General features: G+C 51.9%; 9 protein-coding genes across 9 annotated transcripts; 7 read left to right on the forward strand and 2 right to left on the reverse strand.

Moving 5' to 3' along the window:
* Positions 1 to 768: 768 nt before the first annotated feature.
* On the forward strand, positions 769 to 1,701 carry GUK1 (guanylate kinase; the record flags this gene model as incomplete). The annotated part of the gene is made up of 1 exon (XM_064878234.1): positions 769 to 1,701. One exon carries the CDS (start codon positions 769 to 771, stop codon positions 1,699 to 1,701), a length of 933 nt encoding a protein of 310 aa, XP_064725802.1.
* A 350-nt stretch (positions 1,702 to 2,051) lies between these two features.
* CDC10 (cell division control protein) lies at positions 2,052 to 3,213 on the reverse strand (the record flags this gene model as incomplete). Its single annotated transcript, XM_064878235.1, has 4 exons — positions 2,052 to 2,739; positions 2,786 to 2,867; positions 2,918 to 3,046; positions 3,093 to 3,213. 4 exons carry the CDS (start codon positions 3,211 to 3,213, stop codon positions 2,052 to 2,054), a joined length of 1,020 nt encoding a protein of 339 aa, XP_064725803.1.
* A 369-nt stretch (positions 3,214 to 3,582) lies between these two features.
* On the forward strand, positions 3,583 to 4,010 carry rec14_1 (Ski complex subunit Rec14; the record flags this gene model as incomplete). Its single annotated transcript, XM_064878236.1, has 2 exons — positions 3,583 to 3,904; positions 3,955 to 4,010. The coding sequence occupies 2 exons, from the start codon at positions 3,583 to 3,585 to the stop codon at positions 4,008 to 4,010; spliced, it is 378 nt and encodes a 125-aa protein (XP_064725804.1).
* A 679-nt stretch (positions 4,011 to 4,689) lies between these two features.
* On the forward strand, positions 4,690 to 5,877 carry rec14_2 (Ski complex subunit Rec14; the record flags this gene model as incomplete). The annotated part of the gene is made up of 4 exons (XM_064878237.1): positions 4,690 to 4,692; positions 4,763 to 4,799; positions 4,848 to 5,311; positions 5,389 to 5,877. The coding sequence occupies 4 exons, from the start codon at positions 4,690 to 4,692 to the stop codon at positions 5,875 to 5,877; spliced, it is 993 nt and encodes a 330-aa protein (XP_064725805.1).
* Positions 5,878 to 7,566: 1,689 nt separating this feature from the next.
* PMZ80_009845 (uncharacterized protein) lies at positions 7,567 to 8,517 on the forward strand (the record flags this gene model as incomplete). The annotated part of the gene is made up of 1 exon (XM_064878238.1): positions 7,567 to 8,517. The coding sequence occupies one exon, from the start codon at positions 7,567 to 7,569 to the stop codon at positions 8,515 to 8,517; it is 951 nt and encodes a 316-aa protein (XP_064725806.1).
* Positions 8,518 to 10,380: 1,863 nt separating this feature from the next.
* On the forward strand, positions 10,381 to 12,028 carry PMZ80_009846 (uncharacterized protein; the record flags this gene model as incomplete). Its single annotated transcript, XM_064878239.1, has 3 exons — positions 10,381 to 10,524; positions 10,575 to 11,211; positions 11,277 to 12,028. The coding sequence occupies 3 exons, from the start codon at positions 10,381 to 10,383 to the stop codon at positions 12,026 to 12,028; spliced, it is 1,533 nt and encodes a 510-aa protein (XP_064725807.1).
* Positions 12,029 to 12,942: 914 nt separating this feature from the next.
* PMZ80_009847 (uncharacterized protein) lies at positions 12,943 to 14,477 on the forward strand (the record flags this gene model as incomplete). Its single annotated transcript, XM_064878240.1, has 2 exons — positions 12,943 to 12,995; positions 13,046 to 14,477. 2 exons carry the CDS (start codon positions 12,943 to 12,945, stop codon positions 14,475 to 14,477), a joined length of 1,485 nt encoding a protein of 494 aa, XP_064725808.1.
* A 3,970-nt stretch (positions 14,478 to 18,447) lies between these two features.
* On the forward strand, positions 18,448 to 19,326 carry PMZ80_009848 (uncharacterized protein; the record flags this gene model as incomplete). The annotated part of the gene is made up of 1 exon (XM_064878241.1): positions 18,448 to 19,326. The coding sequence occupies one exon, from the start codon at positions 18,448 to 18,450 to the stop codon at positions 19,324 to 19,326; it is 879 nt and encodes a 292-aa protein (XP_064725809.1).
* A 650-nt stretch (positions 19,327 to 19,976) lies between these two features.
* On the reverse strand, positions 19,977 to 21,530 carry PMZ80_009849 (uncharacterized protein; the record flags this gene model as incomplete). Its single annotated transcript, XM_064878242.1, has 1 exon — positions 19,977 to 21,530. The coding sequence occupies one exon, from the start codon at positions 21,528 to 21,530 to the stop codon at positions 19,977 to 19,979; it is 1,554 nt and encodes a 517-aa protein (XP_064725810.1).
* Positions 21,531 to 21,996: the final 466 nt, after the last annotated feature.

Raw genomic sequence — 21,996 nt, forward strand, 5'->3', positions numbered from 1 at the left:
TAAGTGTCTTGTCGTATGTTGGGAGAGCACGGAAAGTGGCGGCGCTCGCATGCCTGGACCAAGACGATGGTACAGGGGAGCGCATCTTGCGGAATATTATTCTTCGCTAGCGGAGGTTTGCATCATCGATAACCCAAGCAGCACCTTATAGAAGCACATCGTGAGCATATGTAAATAAAATGCCTCGAACCAGATGAGCTCGAACATCGTCAAGTGCAATAGCGCTCGCATTGTCTCAAGACTCAAGGTAACAGATCTGGGACGAAATCGTCTGAAAACTGGTATAGAGGAAGAGCAGACTGAGCTCTCTGAGGCATACCAGAGAGATATTAAATCGTTGCCATTGCCAACATACCTTCATGTCGCTGGTACACTCGCGGTGCTCGTACCACTCATGTTCTGCCAAGCCCGCTATTGCCTTGGGCAGGAACAGCCGAACAACATGCGGACCTCCGAGTTACCGACCCTGAATTGTCTTTCTCCATATTCACATCATGATGCAGGTGTACTCAGGTCCACAAGCATAGTGGGATGCGCAGCTCGAAAGTCCTCACCGCGACAACAAATATAGCAACACGCGTCATCCCACGAGTACATCCTCCCGTCGCAGTTACGAGACAAATAATACAGTCTCTGCACACCAGACCTTTGACACCCATTCCCTCGTCAACAAGCAGCCCACTCGCGACTGTCAACACAAAGCAGTTCCACCGACAAGCACCAGCACCAACCACCCCCATTCCACACGATCACACCACAACCACAACCATGCCGCCCACCGACCCGGCTAAATCTGTCCCCAACACGACCGCAGGCCTCGGATCCCCCAGCCCACATCCCGGCGTATCACCAGCAGCAGCCGCCGCTCTAAACGACGGCACAGAAGACCCAACCAACCTCGACTCCCCCTCAGCACCCATCGCTAAACCTGCCCCAGAAAAATCCGACGCAGCAGCAACAGAATACGCCCCGCCTCACATGGCCGGTATAGCACCCGGGGTATCCCCTTCCGCCGCCGCCGCCCTCTCCGACGGAACAGAAGACCCTACACTCTCAGAAGACCCCCCCACATCCACAACCACAACAACCCCATCCCGCCCCATAGTCTTCTCCGGCCCCTCCGGCACCGGCAAATCCACCCTCCTAAAGAAACTCTTCGCCGCACACCCGTCCCACTTCGGCTTCTCCGTCTCACATACAACCCGGTCTCCCCGTCCGGGCGAAATCGACGGCGTACACTACCACTTCACCACCCCCGACACCTTCCAATCCATGATCCACAACCACGAATTCGAGGAACACGCGAAATTCGGTGGGAACTACTACGGGAGTTCTCGAGCCGCAGTCCAAGCCGTGGCTCAAGGACGCGGCAAAGACATGGACGGGAACGAGGCAAGCGGAAATCGGATATGTGTATTCGATATTGAGATGGAGGGGGTGAAGCAACTCAAACAATCGGCGTTGAATCCACGGATATGTTTTATTCAGCCGCCTGATGTGGATACGCTGGAGGAACGGTTGAGAGGGAGAGGGACGGACAGTGAAGACGCGATACAGAAGAGGCTGGCACAGGCGAAGAATGAGATTGAGTATTGTAGGACGGAGGGGAGGGGGGATAAGGTGGTGGTTAATGATGATTTGGATAGGGCGTTTAGGGATCTGGATGAGTGGGTTATGAAGGACTTGACGAGTCAGAATTGAGGTGAGGATAGAGAATTACAAGCTCGGAAGCGACTGCTCAGAGAGGTATTGACGTCGGTTCGTGATTGGAGCACGATCTGCTCGAGCTCGAGCACCTGGGAGGAAGCAACTCACCGACCACTACGATAGAGGGAGCCAACCACAAGAGTTGACGATAGACAAAAGCAGGATTACTGAAGTCGTTGCATTACTATATACCATGACATGAATGATATGAATGGTAAAGAGACATGAGACCTGCTCTCCTGTCAATGTCCATTTCCGCACGCTCGCTTTTCGAAAACATCAAAAGGCTTGACAAACGCTCACTGCGACTCGCATCTCTGGCGGTTCAGATCCACGGCTCTCCATTAGTACCCGTTCATGGTCATCCTCTGCGAGTTCCTGCTGAGTTCTCTGTCCGCAGATGGAGAGATGGGTCTGCTGCCGGACATTCCACCAGCAGCACTTGACTCCTTCAGGGCCAACAACTGCTTCGCTCTGAAGGTCTCGTAGTGGATCTGGCTGGTAGTCTCAATGAGATCCTGAAGATGTGTCCGCGTCAGGAAGTTCCTCAGATAGACAAATTCGCAGTGGTTTTCGTCCTCCACATTGATGACACCCCATCTGTTTTGTCGGCCTCGGACTTGCTTGCCATTAACAATTATGCTCTTCTCACTACCAACGACTGCGAATGGGATAATCTCTTTGATTGTGGTATTTGTTGCTCGCTCTTCGTCATCGAGCTCGTCGTTGTCGTATGGGTACATCTTGAGGTTGTGGAAGGCGAATTCCTCCTTTATTCTCTCCTTGAATGCGCGTCTCTCCTCTAGAGTGAGCGAATCTGATTTCGCAATAACTGGCACAACGTTGACAACATCGGAGAGCTTCTTCAGAACAACGATATCGATGGGTTTCAAAGCGTGACCAGATGGCTGAATGAAGAACAAGCAGCAGTGAATTCTGGTGTCTTGAATGTACCGTTCTCGCTGGGCTGTGAGTTCTTTGCGGAGGTAAGCTGAGTGTTGATCTTTGATGTACTTGACGATGGGGTCCCAGCTGGAAGAAATTAGTATACGCCGTGTATCTGGTCTAGGGTGCTCACCATCTGTCGTTGTTGACCTGGTCACCGTAACCAGGTGTGTCCACAATGTTCAGTCTCAGCCGTACACCATTCTCCTCAATGACTGCCTGCTGTCAGTATGCACTTTTGTCCCGTTCAGCTTCCTTCACGTACCATGTGATACTGTCTGGATCTCTGTGGTTGATCGAACTGATTCATCAGGCCGCATTCGGCCTTTGGAGTCGATGAGGTGGGATGCGAAAATGGTGTTGATTAATGTAGACTTTCCCAGTCCAGTTTGTCCTGCGCTGGTCAGATCATGCCGCAAGTCATCTCCCATACCACATACCAACGCAGATGACATTGAACTGAAAGCCTCTTTTGAGCAACTTCTTCTCGATCTGCTGCGTGATAGAGTCGAAACCAACGTGGCTTCTGGGAAACACTGCATTTCCCTGTGGCATCGTCATATTGGCGGTTGTGAAGTTGCGTTGGGAAGAGTATCAAGTATGGCGACGAGGGTTGGGCGAACGCGCAATGCGACTTTCGAAATGCAGCAGGGAGGTAAGGTGCGATAGTGGACAGCGATGTGTTCCCCAGACAATTTGGCTGCACCTGCTGTCGGATAATTTGGCGTTCCTGATCCCCTATTTTGTGCCAAGGGTGCAGGGGGCAGCGCGGGAACCATTGACCTTTCCTCTTTGAGCAGGAAGAGGCTCTAACCTCAACGGGCAAGGTTGTCGATCATACAGCAGCTGCGATCAATTCACAGATTTGGCAGGAACGAGAACGCTTAACGAGAGCGCGACCTCATCATCTCATCATTCACAACGCAAAACATGGCGATGCTACAGCGGCAAACGGGCCTCGGCCTTTCCCGAGTCCTCTTTGGCTCACCTGCGCTATCATCTCCGGCGAGACCTGCGCTGCCTTTACTGTCGACTCTCACATTACCATCCATCTCGATACAAATACCCGGCTTCCTGTCAGACATCTGGGAAGGCGTGTTACGAGCTGTGCCCAAGAAGAAGACATCACATATGAAAAAGCGCCATCGGCAATTGGCAGGCAAAGCGTTGAAGGATGTCAAATCAATAAATACATGCCCGGGATGTGGCAGACCGAAGAAAGCTCATTTTCTATGTCCTTACTGTGTAGCTGGTAAGTCGTTGCTATCCTCAGCTCACATATGGGACTAACCGCAGATGCAGAAATCAAGCAAAGTTATCTTGATAAGTGGATGAACAAAATACCAGCCGACAAATGATCACAATCTCGACGCACAATACTGGAATGTTCCGGGTGATATGCGCAGGGCTGCGCTGGCCACCCCGAGACATGCTCGGTGCGATCACGCACGAAGCATTTGGGCGGTTCCATTTAAAGCACGATGTACGAAGCGAAGTACGCGACAGTGGCATTGATCAAGCCGAAGGAGTTTGAAAGGATAACAGCCGCATGCAACGTCTTGCACGGATGCTTCACCACACGGTCACGGCTGCGTGCCTCGAGCATCTGCTCAGTGGACATGGCTCTCTCTGGACGAGGAGTCATCACATTTGGAACGTCGCGCGAGCTGTTCCCGATTCGTGGTCATTGAGATACGGACATATTGATACATGGTCATGGAAAGGATCAGTGTGAGGACAAACAGCCGGCCACGAGACAATGAGAGGGAGAAACCTCAACCAGAGTAGGTGTCTTGAAGCAATTTGCAGGAGCCGGGTCGTGCTCACGAGCATTTGGTTGTGCACTGCGTAATCTACGTCATGCTGAAAAAAGCACGCTTTGTAAATCTGTAAAGCAATGTATCAGATACCCCATATTCTTAACAATCCATGATCATGTTTGCTTGAGCGGAACGGGAATCTGTACCATATTGCACTGCTCCTTAACGCCACCATACACTGGGCTTATTCTCACAAGCATGATATTCTGCGTTCATCATGGTAAGTTCAAACTCGCGCACCCCATTCACTCAAGCTTGGCTCTACCCCGGATATCTCTAACAATGTACAGTCAAAACAATATCTCGCTCAGCACACAATCGATGATGGTCAGCCACCCTGCGCCTAAAGCCCTAACACTTGCTAACAACTCACAGCCCACACCACCGACATCTTCGCACTCGCAGCAACACCCACCCAAACCATCACCGGCTCAGGCAGCCCCGACCTAAAAATCCACTCCACCACCAGCACAGATTTCACCCAAGATCAGGTCCTAAAGAACGCACATCCCCTCGGCTGTCATCACATCGCTATCTCGAGGAACCATCTCACCCTTGTATCCGTTGGCTTTGGCGGCGAAGCCAAGATCTGGAAGTTCTCAGACGGCATCTGGAAGCCCACTGGAGAAATACCAGCTGCCAAGAAAGCCGGCGAGCTATGGGCTGTCGCACTTGATTCCGAGGGCCGGTTCTTGGTTGGCACGACGTATGATGGACGCAACAATGTCTGGGAGTTGACGAGGGAAATCACGAATGAGAAGACGGGGGAGGAGAAAGTTGTTGCGAATAAGTTTGCAGAGTATGAGACTAGGGGAGGCTTCGGATTGGCTGTCGATGTGGTGAGTACTACTCCTTGCTCCTCCTTTCATGCGAACCACTCTGGCTACGATGGGCTTCGAACTAACCACCTCGATAGTCACCAGACAACAGTTTGACGGCCACATCCCACCCAACAGGCAATATCTACATATTCAGCAGCTCAACGACCCGTCTCACGCACAGTCTCCCCACACAAGCCTCACCAGTCCGCACACTGAAGTTCTCACCCGGCTCAACACTCCTAGCAGCAGCCGGCGACTCGTCCCTCATCTCCCTCTACGACGCCAAGTCCGGCGAAACAGTCGCGTTACTACGCGGTCACGAGGCGTGGATCACATCGCTGGACTGGTCGTACACAGGCGAGTACCTGGTATCTGGAAGTTTAGACGGAAAAATCAAGATCTGGAGTGTGGAGACGAGACAGTGTGTATGTACGATGACTGATGGGGAGGGACGGGGTTTGTGGGCTGTGAAGTGGCTGCCGAAAGGAGAGACGTCTGGGGAGAGAGGAAAGGCGGAAAGGTTCGTCACGGCCGGCAATGGAGGGGCTGTCGGAGTGTATAGGGAGGCGAGTGGTGCGAGCTAATTGGGATCGATTGTGGTCGTGAGTATGTTGAAGCATGACTGGGATACAGTGAGCTTGTTGCAAGCTGATTGTAATATCAGGGAACGTCTAGGTTGAGGCTGCTGAGCATGATATTATGGCGATTGCAAGAGCAGTGCCGAACATCGTCAGGTCCGACTGAATACAATGCAACTTTCCACTGATGTGGCAGAATTCTTGTTCACTTCACCCACGCGCAATCCGTTCTATTGACGCTGCCGGTCTTAAGCACAAATTTGGGGAGGTCGAGCGGCCACGTTGGTCGACTAGTATGTGCCACGATACACAATCTACGCCATCATCTTTCACAACTTCCTGCACTTGATCGAGTTCACATATGAAGTCCCTTCGGTCTCGAGAAGCACGTTGACAACGAAGTTGACAACGTACGTGCGCTACCATGACCAGTCTAGATCTCTGCTTGCCGACGCCGGTTCGTACAGCATTATTGCGTAAGTAGACCTGTGAGGTGAACTAGGTACAGCGAAGGCCTTGTGGCGTGCTGATATGGGCGTTCAGGCTGTTGTTCACCGCCAGGTTTTCATCCGCACTTATGCCGAGACACGCCTTCTCAGTATAGATCTTCGGTCAGTAGTGGCTAGAAGGCTCTATTCTGCACTGAACGATTGGGCGACTCGTAGAGTGATGGATATGGATCTTATGTTTATGCATGTATTTGCGTTGTAACAGGCCATTCACGAGCGTGAACGCCGTCGGAAATCTTTTCCCGTACCCCCCTGTGAAACTAACTTTTCTAGCACGTTGCCGATCGGAGTTTCTCCGCCACCTCGGATGCCAGTTGCACCAATCGAATATCCAGTATCTCGGTCTGACTCTGATGACGACGCAAAAGCGGAATTGTAGTTCCTCCAGATGCTCTCATCCTTGTCAGCTAAGCAAAGACGTGCTTTCTTCGCACGCCGGGCAACTATTCATGTCCGATGAAGGCCGGATTTGAGGGGACGCATGCAGCTCGACGATGCCCGGCTGTTACAGCGCGAATACTACAGTCTGGACCTTTCTGCCAGCTTGTTGCTCATGATGCCATGTCACCCCATCCTCCTACTTGGCCGATAGTATTGTAGCACTGTGTTACTTCCTCGGGTTGTGAAGCCTTTACACTGCCTAGCGCTAACTCGGCCTAGAACTGTATCAGACTCCATGGCCCGAGGGAGTAGGACGGCTAGCATTGAAGGGTGCAGATCTGTGGCTTAAGAGCTGTTAGATGGATCTGCCGGTAAGATCTAACCAAGCAATTTCTTTAGAGCACGTTCGGTCTCTTTAGGATATGGTCTCCGCTTAGTCGTTGATGCACACTTTCTTGGATCCTGGAAACGATCGGGAGAAGAAAGAAATCTCCATTGTGGCAGGGCGCTATCACATCTGTTATCTTCCTTTTCCGCTTGCCGTTCTTGATTCTCTCTGATACGATACCACCCACGATGTCACGGCCTCAGCGAGGGCGTAGGAACGCCGCCCCCTTGAATGGTACACCCGCGTCCTCTGCGGCCGGCGTTGCAAATGCAGAGAACAGTTCTCGCTGAGTGAGCAACGCGTGTCGATTTTGCAAGCGACGCAAGGCCAAGGTACCCTAGATTTGTGGCTGCATCTTCTAAGGGTCCTCTACTAATTCCTGATTCAGTGTTCGGGTCAACCAGCACCTTGCGAACGATGCGCAGGCTTGATAGCTTTTGCCGTTTCGACGAGAAACTCGACACACGACGCAAGACAGCCTGGACCTCATGTGACGTCCAACAGCGACAGCAATATATGCTGCATGGATTACTTCTCGCATCGCGATGCAACGACAACGAAGACGTGACCGAATTGCTCAACGCTCTGAGGCAGAACGACTCACCACAAGTGCTGGCGCAATGCCTGCTGCACCAGATACACGGTTTGCAGGAGCGTAAGATCATTGGTAAATCGGACCTGGACATACACGATGTGTTGTCGCTTGCTGTGGAAGGTCTATCGCAAGGCCCCGGACCTGGAGCACGGGATGATTCAAGCTCATTTGTCATGCTTGAGGACCTGGACTCGAAACCTTGCACAGATGGTCAGGTCGATGGTCATACGAATAGTCATATGAATGGTCTTGTGGATGGTCACGTTGATGACACACACCGTGGTCCAAACCCGGAAGAAGACCCCAGCTTCGAGTCAAGTGATGGTGTTCCGGATCATGCCTTTACCGAAGACGCCGAGGCTGTTCCACAGTTTCCATTCGCCCAGAACCTCATATACAATCAGCCATCGACATATCCTCTAGCAGGACGGCCTTTCAGTTACAGCAACTCACCATTGTTCGCCGGTAGCAATGATGGAGTCAACTCTGTTGAGTCAAGAAATGCTAACGTTAGGAACACGAGACCACTGGTTACACATTCGGCAGACGGACTATCGATGCCCGAAGCGAACAGTGCGAACTCAGCACTTTGCTTGGAAACTTCACCCAACAACCCCGTCCAGGGCAGCCGAATGATTGGCGCTCATTCTCCATTCAATGCGTCTGTCGTTGACCCAGCCGGATGGAACATGCCTCCACCCCTTGTGGGCGGCCTCCGCAGCTCCTGGACGGGTATTTTCAGCCTCAGATGCAGAGATTCCGAAGGGGGCTAGACCCGCGCCAACCTTGATTTTACATGTTGAAATCGTTGCCCGTCGTGGTTCTGAGGCCCACAGCACACAAGGAGTAGGGTGAGCGTTGGAGAGGCCTTCGAGTAGTAGCATCCCACGTGTACAGGTCAGATTATGTGTGACGTACAATCTGCCGATATGAAAGAGCAAGTACGGGATTGGTGCAGGTTGATGCTCGTCTTACCTCCAACTCAAATCTAGGAAGCCTCTTACCATTGCTCATCCTACAATCTGTGAAGACCAAACAAACACATGGGCAATAGCCCGACACCACAACACAGTCTCCTCCGGATCCGGCACTTGGCGCCGCATATTCGCCCGGCATAATATTTTGCTTGCCTCCTAGACAGAACTCGCTTACCAGAGCATTTCAGGCTGCCATGCGACAGTTTCACAAGATGATTGAGCCGCCGAACCTACCACAGAGGCAGCAGGTCAAGGGCAAGGACAGGTTGGGCAAAGAAAAAGACACAAACAAGGCGGACGAGACAAGACCGATGTGCAGGCGACCCAGGCTCAGCTGCTGCGACTATGGGGAACAATAACACCCACCTACTGCACCCCCGAAGCAGCAACCCAGCTGATTGATGGCTCTCATTAGGCTAATGGCTCCAGAGACGTTGCGGGAATGACTCTCTAATATTTCGTGAGCTGGACTCCTGTTGTCATACATACCCGATACCAGTCGACATTGTCGCCTTCGAAAACATGTTCCGGACTGATACGGACATGTTCTTCTGAGCGTCATGTCGCTAGGGTGATGTTCGACTCGATAGAGGAGCAGGTGTGTCGGAGTATAACAATAAGATGCTAGACGAACTGCACGGCGAATGGCGAGCGTCGAGCGTCGAGCGACGAGATGGACAGTGGTGTTCTTGGTACTGGAAAGTTAGTACACAGCTCAACGAATACCGCATCGTTGCATCAACGCGACATCGAGTGGCCGGGTGTCACCAAGCGCTCGAACTCCTGAGCCATGCTAACACTCTAGTGCTTATGGCTCTTACGAAGGGTACGTCCATTCTGTGATTTTCCCCTGGACAAAAAGGGGAAGTACTTTGTCTTTCTTACGAAGAACGTTCTGCTGTTGTGTGTGCTTTGATAGTACATGATTGATGCTTTCTTCTGTTCGTCTATCAATATGACCTTATGAGACTCGGCAATCCATGCTCTGGTTCTGAGGAATGGCCGTTGCAACAAATTGCACATGCAAACGACTGTAGCACACATCAACTCGAGATACGAAACCTGCCCGGGCAGAAACGCTTCAGAGAGTCCTGAGAGTAAGAAACACAAAGTCGAGCTGGCCCCATGATGAAGCAGTCAGAAATCCTCCATCCTCCATCCTCCATCCTACCCCTGAGCTTTGCACGATCGCTTACGTTTCGGTCCGGGGTGAGGAATCCTTTGAGACCCGCTCTTTATAGGTACAAGAGCGCTAGGCCTATTCGGATTCCGCCATAGCCGAGACAGACCAATCTCGTCATTCGAAACGAGGAATCCTGGCACCTCGGCGCTTGGTCGACACAAACACTTCGCCGAATTAAACTTCCTTGAGCACGCGTCTCGAAAGCTTGGTACTCGTAGATTCATGATGTACTGCGATGCGAATCAGGATCAGGTCGTGGAGATGATTTCATTGTTGTTGTTCCGCTGCTACCAGCATGCACTGGCCAAGCTCTCCAGACTTGCTCCGTATCTCTTGTACTTTCGTTGAGATGTTGTGAAGAAACACCGTCATTGAAGTGACACGGTCGACGCATTCTATAGGAGTTACGATGCGCAAATTGGAGTTTATGACGATCGCCACTTCAAACAGCTCAGCTTCCACGATTGTTCTCAAATATGTGTGTGCTCGACCAGCCTGACCAGTCTTGGTCTAGGCCGAGCGTGAAGATTGTACAGGGCGTTCGAAGACGCCTCGGACGGCTATGGCACGTGGACGATGACGCACGAACGCGGCTGATGGAGTCGAGCACTTGGGCAGATGTAAGTCAGCATCCATCAGAGCTCAGCACGTATACTAACATCCATGCTAGGGCCTCAGAGGTATCGCTACACTTGGTGTCGTCTCCTCCCATCTGGTTCTATGCTTCGGCAGATCGCTGGTCAGACCATGCTGCGGGTCAGATGAAGGCACACCTATGCTATTTCAGCGGCCCATACTTCGGCTGATATCAACCGGACACTCATGGGTGGCTGTCTTCTTTGTGCTGTTGGGCTTTGTCAACAGCCTGAAGCCTCTGAAGCAGGCTCGCTCAGCACAACATGAGGCTGCCCTCGCCAACCTTGCGACTTCATCCTTCAGGAGGCCGTTCAGGCTGATTTTGCCTTCGTCACTGGCTACTATCATTGCATGGACGGTATGTCAGCTAGGCCTCATGGAAGGTGGTCGGACGGGTGATGCTTGGTGGCTGTATGAGAACACACCGGCGCCGAGCTCGAGTTGGCTACTAGCTTTCAGCGACTTGTGGACATCACTATGGCACACCTGGACTTATGGAGGGTCGAACAAGTACGATCAGCCACAGTGGACGATGATATTCCTGTTACAGGCGAGCATGATGGTATTTACGGCCCTACTGATTGTGGTCAATCTCAATGCACGATGGAGGACTTTCATGTTGACCCTCTTTACGTTCTGGTCATTGAATTTGAGCGTGACAATCGAAGATCGTGAGTTGCCGCATATACTGCCCAATCCCTTGACAGTCATAATTGCCGAGGCTAACACCTCACAGCCGTAGTCGGCCCAACCTGCCTCGCTGGCATCATCCTCGCCGAGCTCTCCCTCACTTCACTGCCGGTCAGCCTTTCAGAACGCAGACTTACGCCAATCCTCGCCAGCTTGTTCATCACGCTAGGCCTCATCTTCATGTCCGTCACCCACGACGATCCAGCCTCAGCACCATGGTGCGACTTCCTCTGGCGCTTCGCCGCCACATACTTCCCAACTGCCGCGAACCGCGAGTTCCATCGTACGTGGGGCAGTATTGGCGCCATCTTTCTATCCCTTGGTATCATCTTCTCACCACATGCTCGACAACTGCTGTCTACGAAACCACTTACCTGGCTGGGCAGGATCTCTTTCCCAGTGTTCTTGCTTCATCCACTCTTCATGCAGACTGTTATGCCGCTCTTTGCGTTCTCGAGCGGGTACTTCATGGCTACGACCGATATCAAGTGGGATCCGATGACGGGTTTACAAACGTTCACCGAGGTGCCGAGATATAGACAGAGGGGTAATGCGATGCTGGGTGTTGCTGTTGTGGTGACTTTGGCGTGTACGCTTGCTGCGTCACATCTTTGGATGATGAAGGTTGAGCCGGTGTTTGGGAGGATTACGAGGGGGTGTGAGGAGGTTATGACTGGGAGGAGTGAGGTTGGTTGGTCGTTGCCAAAGTTTATGGCTAATGGACAGGTAAATGGTACTGCGAATGGACATTTGCAAGGGGCAGGCGTGCCAGCGGTGAAGGAAGGACACGTTTCGTAGCAAGGCACGTGTGAAAATTGGTCATGTTGAGCGGCGGAGAGTTACCTCCAACCTCAACCTGAACCGTGGAAAAGAGGTGAGACAAAATTGGGAAAAAGCTGCAGCGGAAAGAACGCGTCAAACGCGTCGAGCTCAAGTAGCAGGCACGCTACAGCCCGGCGCAAACACAATGTTCCGAAAGCAAAAAAGAAAAGAGTGCTCGAAGCACGAATTGAACAGACGACAAGCAGCACCCGCAGAAGGAGAGGAATGAACTCACCACAACACCACACCATATTTGTCATTCTCACAGATAGAATGCACACACCATCCCACACCGCATCACCGCTCATTTGACCTCTCACAGGTCAGAGCACTAACTCTTCACCAACACCATAACTCTTCACCTGTGTCACAGTCAGCCAAGTCTCGCAATTACGGATGTACTGCATTGTCTGTGTGTCGAATTGAGGCGCAAATGTTGAGGCTCGAGGATATATAGTATTGCTTTGTGTGGTGTTCGAAGAGGAAGGAGCATGTAAGACAGGACCTTGAGGAAGGAGCATGCTGCAGCATGACGTGGATACCCGGGGGATTGTAGCCGTCGTTATGCTCGCTCGTGATAGCATCGATCTAGCAAACGCTAAATGCATACCTCAACGCCCGTCTTTCCTCATTCAATCTACTCGAAACTTCAACATCGAGGAGTCGTGTAGAGGTCAAGCAGGAGGATGATTGTTTGAAAGTCACCCAGAAGATCGCCAATGATTGGTTATCCTGGACCCTGCATATCGACATGTGGCTGGTTTAGCGTGAGATTGAGGTGGCGAAATGCCTCACTGCGGAGAAGGGACCACTTCCACGCAGTGTAGACCTCGCCGTCAACTCTTCATCTCTTTCTCCTACAACAACTTCCTGCCAGGTGGGTAAACATCATGGCATCATCGGGAGGTCACCTCTTGGTCGCGAAGACCATGAGGCTGATCAAGTAAGCAACCACAATCAACAACATTGAGCCTCGGGCTGACAAAGTGATAGATTCGGTGTTGATAAAGCACGCAATGCCGTGCGTGAACGACTCGGTCAAGTCGGCCAGGTCGAAGCACGTACTGAGCATGTCTATGCAAGAATTCAAAACAAGCCTGTCAGCAGGCTACAAGCCATCAAACAGAGTCAGAGTAGGCAGTACAGTACTCACAGGGTGGTGAACAATGCTGTGAGGTGGTTTACTACCGAAGCACCACACGCTACGAAGCCATTGCGCTCCTCCTATCCTACCTCTCGAACCCGCTCGGCTGTTTCCAACCTCACGAGCCGAACACCCTTTGCTTCGACGCTACGACCGAACCTCACGGGTGGCACCCTTTCCCGCTCAGCAGGTGGCTACACTACGGGCACAGGCCGGGTTGGAGGAGCACGCTACTTCTCCCATGGTCCAGCTCAGCCAGCCGAGGTCATCCAGAATGTATCGCAGGCAGTGCGAGCATTTTGGCTTCAAGGCCACAAGGCAAGATACGATGGTTACAACCACAAGACCGGCCATAAACGATTCCGAGCCGTCTCTCCCACCCAGGACCAGGCACGGAATGCATTTGACCTATGTCACGCTCAGTCGGCCGGTAGTTTCGTCGACTTCAAGATCAACCCAACCATCACTGCTGTCGGGCCTCTTAGCACAATCCCACGATCCGACTCCTACAACTCTCACTGCTTCGCCTCCGAGCACTCCGCCCCAACCACCTCCACGATCGCCGACGAGAAGGTGATGACAACCTTGTCGGTCGACTTCGCACGCGCCCTCAAAGATCTCGCTGCGATTATGAACGATCTCAAGCATCTCGCGACTCTCGGTTCGCTCCCTCTCGTCCTGGTCGATCCAACCACCCTGCGTGTTCGATTCCCAGGCTGCGATCGAGATACAGTCGAGGCATTATGCACAGAGCTCGGCATCAGAAGAGGAATAGTCGGTCAAGACGAGGACTTCGAGACACAACACGGTGCGGATATGGCACTACGGTTTCCGTTCGCACCTAGCAAGACTGCGAGTGAAGCTGATTTGTGTGAGATCTACGACGGGTGGAGACCCGCGAAGAGGACGAGGAGGGAAGACGTGGAGTGGCACGGCATGCTTTCTGCGCAGCAGTCTGAGCACTCTCTTGAGAACTTCAGTCACGACTTCGAAACTGTCAGCCCCGGTCTGCAAGCGCATGCACAAGGGCAAGAAGTTTTCGGAATGATGACTAAAGATGGAGATATCATCGAGAATCCGTGGCTTGGCTCGAGACCTGTCTCTGCGCAGATGTCGGATTACTCGTCTTTGCATCCTTCTGAGGAAGGTCCAGTACACTTCCAGCCCGATTACAGACAATATTCGGGCAAGCGCAGCCATCAAAACATGAGCCAGGCTGAGTACGAGGGCATTGAAGGGATCTACAGGTTCATCGAGCACTGTGATCGTGCGAAGAGATGACTTGACGAAAAAGGAGCTTGAAGGATACGACAGGATAGGACATGACTAGATACCCAGCTACACGCGCCTCAGAATGTACTTTCGATATTGATACCCAGCGATTTCTTACGAGCTATAAACAACAAACGACGAAAAAAAACATTTTTATTCTTTCCAGTCCAGCTGGAAAATCTGACTCCATGCACCTTTCGCGTATCGACCACCTCTCGATGAAGCCGCAGCTCCTGGTCTCTGCCCTCTCAACACCGACTGTCTACCTGTGCAAGCCCTTCAGGGGCTACTATTGTACCATCTCCAGGCACACGCAGCGTAAGGAGCCATCTTGGCCAACATCGAGATCCATGTAAGCCTCCCATCTCTCGCAGATGACACGATATTGTTGATCACAATAGTAGCTGGCTGACCATGCACCATCACATCGGCATTGCCGTTCGTATCCCGCAGGTACGCTCCCCACGGCTCCTCCTCAATGCGCTCAAACCACTCCTCCACGATCCGCGGCGCTTGCGCTCGGTGGCAGAAACATATAAGGAAATCGACGACCTGCCTGAGGAGACGAACTATTGTTGCTCTGCCGGCTCGACGGTTGATTGCATCTACTAAACTCTGCAATGCCGTGGCTGCTGAGCGGCGCCTTGGAAGGCTTGCGCGCTTGAGGCATGGCTCGAGGGTAATTATGGCGCCTATGACGAGGTTGCCTTCGCAGAAGCCCCAATGGTGGTTGGGTAGTTGATTGGTGGTGGGGTGGGGGAGGTCGATGGTGTTACAGAGGACGGGCATGGTCACGGTGTTAGGGTTGGGAGGCTGCTGTTGGGACATGATGAGTGTGGAAATGGAGGCAAGCCGGAGGATAGCTCGGTATGTTCTGTTCAGCGAAGGGGGTTCGAATCGGTATTTCAGGTGAGTTAGAGTGAATTGTGTAATGGTCTGGTCTTGTGAGTGCTGATTCGAGCTTGGAAGTACCGTTGTTGATCTTGAGGTGCTGAGGCTGTATTGCAGGTGTTGTTTCTATGTGCTTGAGTTGTTGTCCTGCGTAGATACACTTACCTTCGCCGTGTATATACATATTCAAGAACTCTACCATGACTTTGACCAGGCTCAATGCTGCCAGACAGGTTCGACAACCCGAGACCAGAGATTCATCAACAATGCGCGTGGTTCAGGCAGCACAGCACGCCCATGCTGACCTTCACTCCCAGGTATTGAAAGCGCGGCGCATGATTCACGAGTGTTCAAAACGAGACCACCTTTCTCACTCACCGGCTAAGACAATTCGGATCGGTGAGACCAACCTTGGTGTCTTAGAAGCACTCTTTGTTATTACCGCCAGATCTGAAAAGGCATTGTGCTGGGAGCGAGTCTTCGAGACCTATCTGATACTATGTTCTGGCCTGCGCGAAGTCATCTTACCGAATGAGACGGTGACCAGAAGGCATATCAATGAACATTGGGGACGAGAAGTGAGCATCTCGGAAGAACAATGAGCCTGAGTCAGTGTTCGGGAACAAGGGTGGGATGACAGGCGCTCGTGAACGGAGCTGAGTGATGAGCTGCCTCTTCTCAATGGAAGTTGAACTTGCCACTTCATGGTCAGATGTGAGCGCGTGTTAGAAGAATAGATCGCTGCGTAGTCGTGTCACGTCTGAACGTCGATCGAATAGAGGTGGGTGTCAGCACTGCCAGCACTTCGCGTGTACTGTCCGTGCATGACTTGTGCTGTGAGAACAAAGTTCGAACAAGAAGTCAACACTGTATCGTGGTTATCGGAATACTGTTCGACTGTAGAATCATCGAGAGATGTGGAAGATGAGGTGATGTGAGGCTCCTACGATTGGTTCAAGTGGCCAAAAAGGGACTAGCGTGCTTCCAAGACCGTATGGACGGATTGTGCGCGACAGCTTCATCGCATGAAATCAAGATCTATGGTAGTTGAGGCATTATCAAATGACTAGAGGTAGCTGACCTGCGGTCTACCTCACATTTGTCTGTCATTGTTATCTCTATACGAACACGGCGGTACCTGTAGGTATCCATTTGTCCCCTCTACTATAGCACTTGCCAGAAGCGGTACCTTTATACAGCCTGCAACCGCTGCACGGTGCCGACACTCGACACGCTCCATAGCGGGCGATGCTCTCCATAGCGGGCGATACACGGTGCTCCAGTCCAGCCTTTCTCCTATGCTGAGCTTCCTGTCTGCTCAAGCCTCTTCCCTCTCTGCCATTCTACCATTGATAAATACCGCTCAAGTAAGTAGCAGCCACCATAAGTGCTGAAACGCATCCGACTTTCGCGCTTGTGACCAGAGCCGCAGGAAGGATGTTGCTGACGACCGTTGTGGCAGAGTGCGCCCGAGCTGTCGGCAGGGAACAGATGCTAGATTCACTCGTCACTGGGCTGCTCTGAGTCGAATTCGCTGCCGATAGGACCGCGTCATTGGGCCTCAGATATGCACCCCAGGGTTCTGCTTCAAGATGGCGATGCCATGCCGCGACGATCATAGGCGTCTGGTCTTTGTGACTGGTGCAAATCAGATGGCTAACGAGACGCTCAAGAATGCGATCAACAGATCCTTGACGACTGATCGCGACTAGAAGCTCGTCCAGCTCCAATGAAGCATACGGCCGCCGCTTTTTCTGATCTGAACGCTGCTTGCATGGTTCGTTGATGATGGTACTGCCTTTGGTGTGATTGGCTGGGCATTGTCCTCCAAGTTCGCCTACTCGGGCGTCATTACTTGGGTGGTACTGACCTAGAGTGTCACAAATCATCTGGACGGTGGGCATCTCAGGGTGGGACCCTCGTTGTAGAGACGTCATGTTGAGCTGACGACTGGTAGGCGGTGATGGATTCATGACTGCTCTTGATTGACCAGAAAGGGCGCCGAAAAGTGTTGTATTGCTAAGATGTAGCTGGGGGATTTTTTGTCGAGCTTCTAAGCAAAGGTTTAGGGCGCGGGAAATGTCGAACTGCGTTGTGGTTATTTTGGTTCAATATTGTGTTGTCTGGCAGAAGACGTACGGACGATGATCTTGTCCTATATATGCACATCTCTGGGCCCTGATCATAAGGTAGTGCTTCCAAGACAGGTTTCTCTGCTCCGAGACTTGTTCTCAATAAGTGACAATGCAGACCAGGATCTCGAGAAACGCACGAACGTCGCGACAGCTCGATGGTCTTTGGGGTACGAAACATTGTCTTTGATTGTTGAAATGGCTTCATGTTTCCAGAGCTTTGGGGATGTGAGCAAGAGGGCATGCACTGAAAGACCATTACTTCACAACCTAGTGCAACCCACTTCTTGAGTAGACAGCGCAAGTGTCCAGGCATGATTTTCACAGTTTCTCACGGTATAGGTTGGTAGAGGTTGGGAGTGAGGTTAGCGATCTTGCTGTTCAGAAAGCTAGTAGAAAATGAGGTCTGTGGTAAGGGATGCGGAAGTGGTTGAATCGCAGACGTAGCAGAAGAAAGTACCCCAAACGGTGCTGATGACCATCATCATCAGTACAGAACGGTAACAGATCACGCTGGGTTAGTGCCTTCCCATGATCTGGCATTCACTAGTAAGCTGCTCCTGATCGGAGCGTATTCGAGTGTCCATGCCGTGTCGATGCGAGCACGGCATGGTTATGAAGACTCCGCCATAACACTGAGAACTCGGATCATGCCACGGTAGCATGCTGCGACACGTCGACTGATTCACGGAGTCTCCATTCGGGTGTTTGAGATCGTCGAAACTGATGTTAGCTACCGAGAACCTGGTTGCAAAGCTCGGAGCTAAATACTTTGAGAGCATCCACTGACACGTGCCGGTACTACTCCCTAAAACAGGTTAGCGTAGTCGAACGAGTCGTTCACCCCCATTGCGACCAGTCTATCTGCGATCCCTGCCTGCGCTGGGCATCAACAATTCGACCCCCAGCGTTGATCGTTGACTCCATCGACATGGTAGGACAATTGTTTCTTGACTATGGGGGGTGACGACGAACGGACCAGCAGCCCTAGCACCCCAGATTCTCCCCTCCCCGGAGCCTCCCACACTCCATGTCGCTCAGACCCCTTTCACAACAGTCGACTCCGCCGATTTGTCGTTCTTGCTGGTATCAAGGCCGCCAGATGCATCCAGCGTGACAGGTCGCCCATCATTCGGCTCACACCTACGAAATGTGTCAAGCTCGGCTCTTATCGCGACCTGGCGGAAGCGCGTACCATGCAGTTCATCGCACAGCACACCTCTGTTCCAGTTCCGAAAGTACATTGTGCGTTCACTCGTAAGGGACAGACCTACATTGTGATGCAGTATGTCAAGGGACAGATGGCGGCAACGACCTGGAAGACCTTGTCAGAAGAGTCAAGGACAAAAGTCCTTCGACAACTGAAGAAGATGGTGGATGAGATGCGCGCGCTACACCCAACGAATAGCCACATAGCTAATGTTGACGGAGGTTCTCTATGCGACTGTCGTCTGCCTACCAGCCTCGAACGCTTCGGACCGTTTGAAGACACACAGGCATTCCATGCCTTCTTGCGCCAGGGTCTGGAACAAGCGCCGCCGGACTGTCCGGAAGTGGATGACATGATTGCGTTGCACAAACGAGAATGGGGCGCACCAGTCTTCACACACGGGGACCTAAGCAGTTTAAACATTATCCTCCGCGATGATGACATTGTGGCTACCCTCGACTGGGAGACGGCTGGATGGTTTCCGCCATATTGGGAGTACACTACTGCTACCCAAGTCAACCCACGCAATTCATTCTGGAAGGACTACGTGAATCACTTTCTCGAAACCTGGCCAGAAGCGCTCACCATGGAAACCACTAGGCAACGATGGTGGGGAGCATTCTGAGCTGATAAGACAAACGACACAAACTAACTCCAGTCGACCAATGTTCGTGACTTTCGCAATCATGATACGGACCAACAACATGCTCGTTGGCTGCAGAGAGACGTCTTGCCCTCGAATGTCCATTCGAAGCTATTAGAGGTTAGTATCTCCTTGCCGTGGTATGCCGACGTGCTGGTGTCAAAGCACTAAAGATGCACCTCGTGGATACACGTTCTCGTCACCCGTGCTTGGTATCTCAGTCACCTGCTCGGTACCTTAGTCGTCATCATTATCCTTAGTATCGACTCTGGTGGCACAGGCTTCGAGAAGCGAATAATGTAGCCATCGACTTCGCTATCCATAGTCAGTAGGACGATTTCCTGTATTGTTATGCTTGTTGGTCGGCGTCGTTCGTGTGACCCTCTTGCACCATGATACTGTCAATCGATGTCATCGACACCTTGTAGGCGTAGCTTGTGCGGGGTCATCGTGAGGCTAGCAGGGCTGGTCTGACACCAAGTGGCTGAACGCCAGGGGTTGCTATATGGCCAATATGCTCCTACTCATAGAGATCATTTACTGATCCGGCGAAAGCTAGCACCATTTGAGGCGCCATGGTCTCGGCTACTAATTGGTCACTGCATGTACAGCAATCAAGTATAAGAAACCCTTCAGTCGATTGGAGCGAAACGACTTTTCTTCCTCAGCCTCAACCCGTACTTCATAAACAGAAACGGTACCGGAAGTGCCAGAGCGGCGACTCCGCCCAATACACTCACTCCAGGTCCAACGCCTATGGCTTTGAACATAGGCCGTGCAGCAAGAGGCAACCCACAAGCCATCAAACTCCGAAGGAACGTGTTTGCTGCCGTTGCACTGGCTGCATACAAGCCGTAAGTGTCGATCAGGAAATTGATACATTGTTGAAAGATACAGTTGAATCCCGCACCGATCAAGATTGTCGCAACCAATGGAGCCGCGATGTTAACACTTCTGTATCCTCCAGTCCAACCAAACCAGAATAGTCCAACTGTGAAGATAATGCCGCCGATGGCCATAGGAGGCAGTCGTGCTTCGGGAACGGGCTTTCCCCCAGATGCCCTCACTGCTCGGATGTATCGAGGTTGATTCCCAATATTTATGCTCAATGCGAATACCACGCCGATGAAAAGACCCAGAAAAGAGCATGATGCAAGAATCGTGTTCAGATGGTGCACGTCCTCGAAAACGATGGGGAAGACCTGAAGCGTCATGTAGAGCACTCCATAGACGAACGAGGCGTAGAATGCTATGCATATAACCATCGGCTCTGTAGTCAACATCAGCACAGGGCGTGACAGCTGTTTCGTGATAATAGATTCGAAGTCAAGCTTGAGATCTTCATGTGGATGATAGTAGGCTTTATTGCCAGTCTCCTTTCGAAGTCGCTGAGCCTTCTGCTTGAGTAGTACAGGACCGTAGACTTCTGGAAAGAACGCAAAGGTGAAAGCCCAGACTGCAAAGACAAAAATTGCCTCAACGTACTCAGTCCAACGCCATGAGAGTTCGGCCGTCAAGGCCGCGCCAACGACGGGGCCTAGGGTTGGCCCTCCAGTCACCATGACAGCATACAAGCTGACTGCTGTACCTCGAGCCTCTCGACTCCAGATATCCCCCAGGGCTGCTGAGACATTTGAGATAGGAGCTGAGCCGAAGACGCCACCGAAGAACCGCGTTATGAATACACTTGAGGCATTCTTGCTGACTGCTGTACCGATACTGAAGATACCCAAGCAGAAAAGTGCTGGTAACATGCTGATCTTTCGTCCCCATACTTCAGAAAGAGGCGCCCAGATGAGAGGTCCTACAGCAAAACCTAGGACGTACAGTGAGACATTGAGCACTGCCACTTCCTCATTGACATGAATGTATTGGGCAATCACTTGACTCGCAGGTGAGATTACTGAACTTCCAAAAGAGGGCGCGAGAGCAAGTAGGCTCAACTGGAACGTAATGAAGCACTTGTAGGCGAACTTCCAGTTGTGAGGGTCGCCTGGATCGTCTTTGTCCCATTGTACCTCGACACGACTTGGCTGTTTCTCATTCCCAATGAACGGCTCCTGTTGGTTCTGACGGCCGATGTTTGCCTCATTCGCAGTCACAGCGTCGTGGTTCTCGTCGTCAACCCTCACGTCCTCGGGAGTTTGGTTCCCATCAGAGCACCGCAGGAGTGAAGCGTTGGTCATCGTCACCTGAGTCACAACCCGGTGCCAGGGCGGCTTCTCGCAGCAACGAATACATGTTGATGTGCTTAGCCAGGAACTGATGAGTGAATATTCGGCAAGTTGTTGCCGTTGACCTAGGAGTTAACAAGGATGACGAACGCGTTTTGCACCTGTCGATCATCGTGCCCTCGGCATATTTGTACAATAGCCGAGGAAGGCACAGCACTAAACCACATGAGGCAGGTCGTCTTCGCGAATAACGCGCGTCACTCGCATACGCGATGAGCTCAAAATTTGGTGATCAAAGCTGCTACGCTTCTGTGAAAACTGGGTTGTCATGATCTGTTTGCCTTTTTCAAGCGGATCGCAATAGACAGCTTCTATAAAATTTCGCCATCATCTGGTTCTCTGCTGATTTGGTTAGTCACTGCTGAAAGCAGCGGTTGTCGCTTAATCGAGCGATTAAATGACAATAAAGACGGCTGTC

The sequence above is a fragment of the Knufia obscura genome (assembly GCF_036327395.1).
Source record: "Knufia obscura strain CCFEE 5817 isolate CBS 148926 chromosome Unknown scaffold_15, whole genome shotgun sequence".
NCBI lineage: Eukaryota > Fungi > Ascomycota > Eurotiomycetes > Chaetothyriales > Trichomeriaceae > Knufia > Knufia obscura.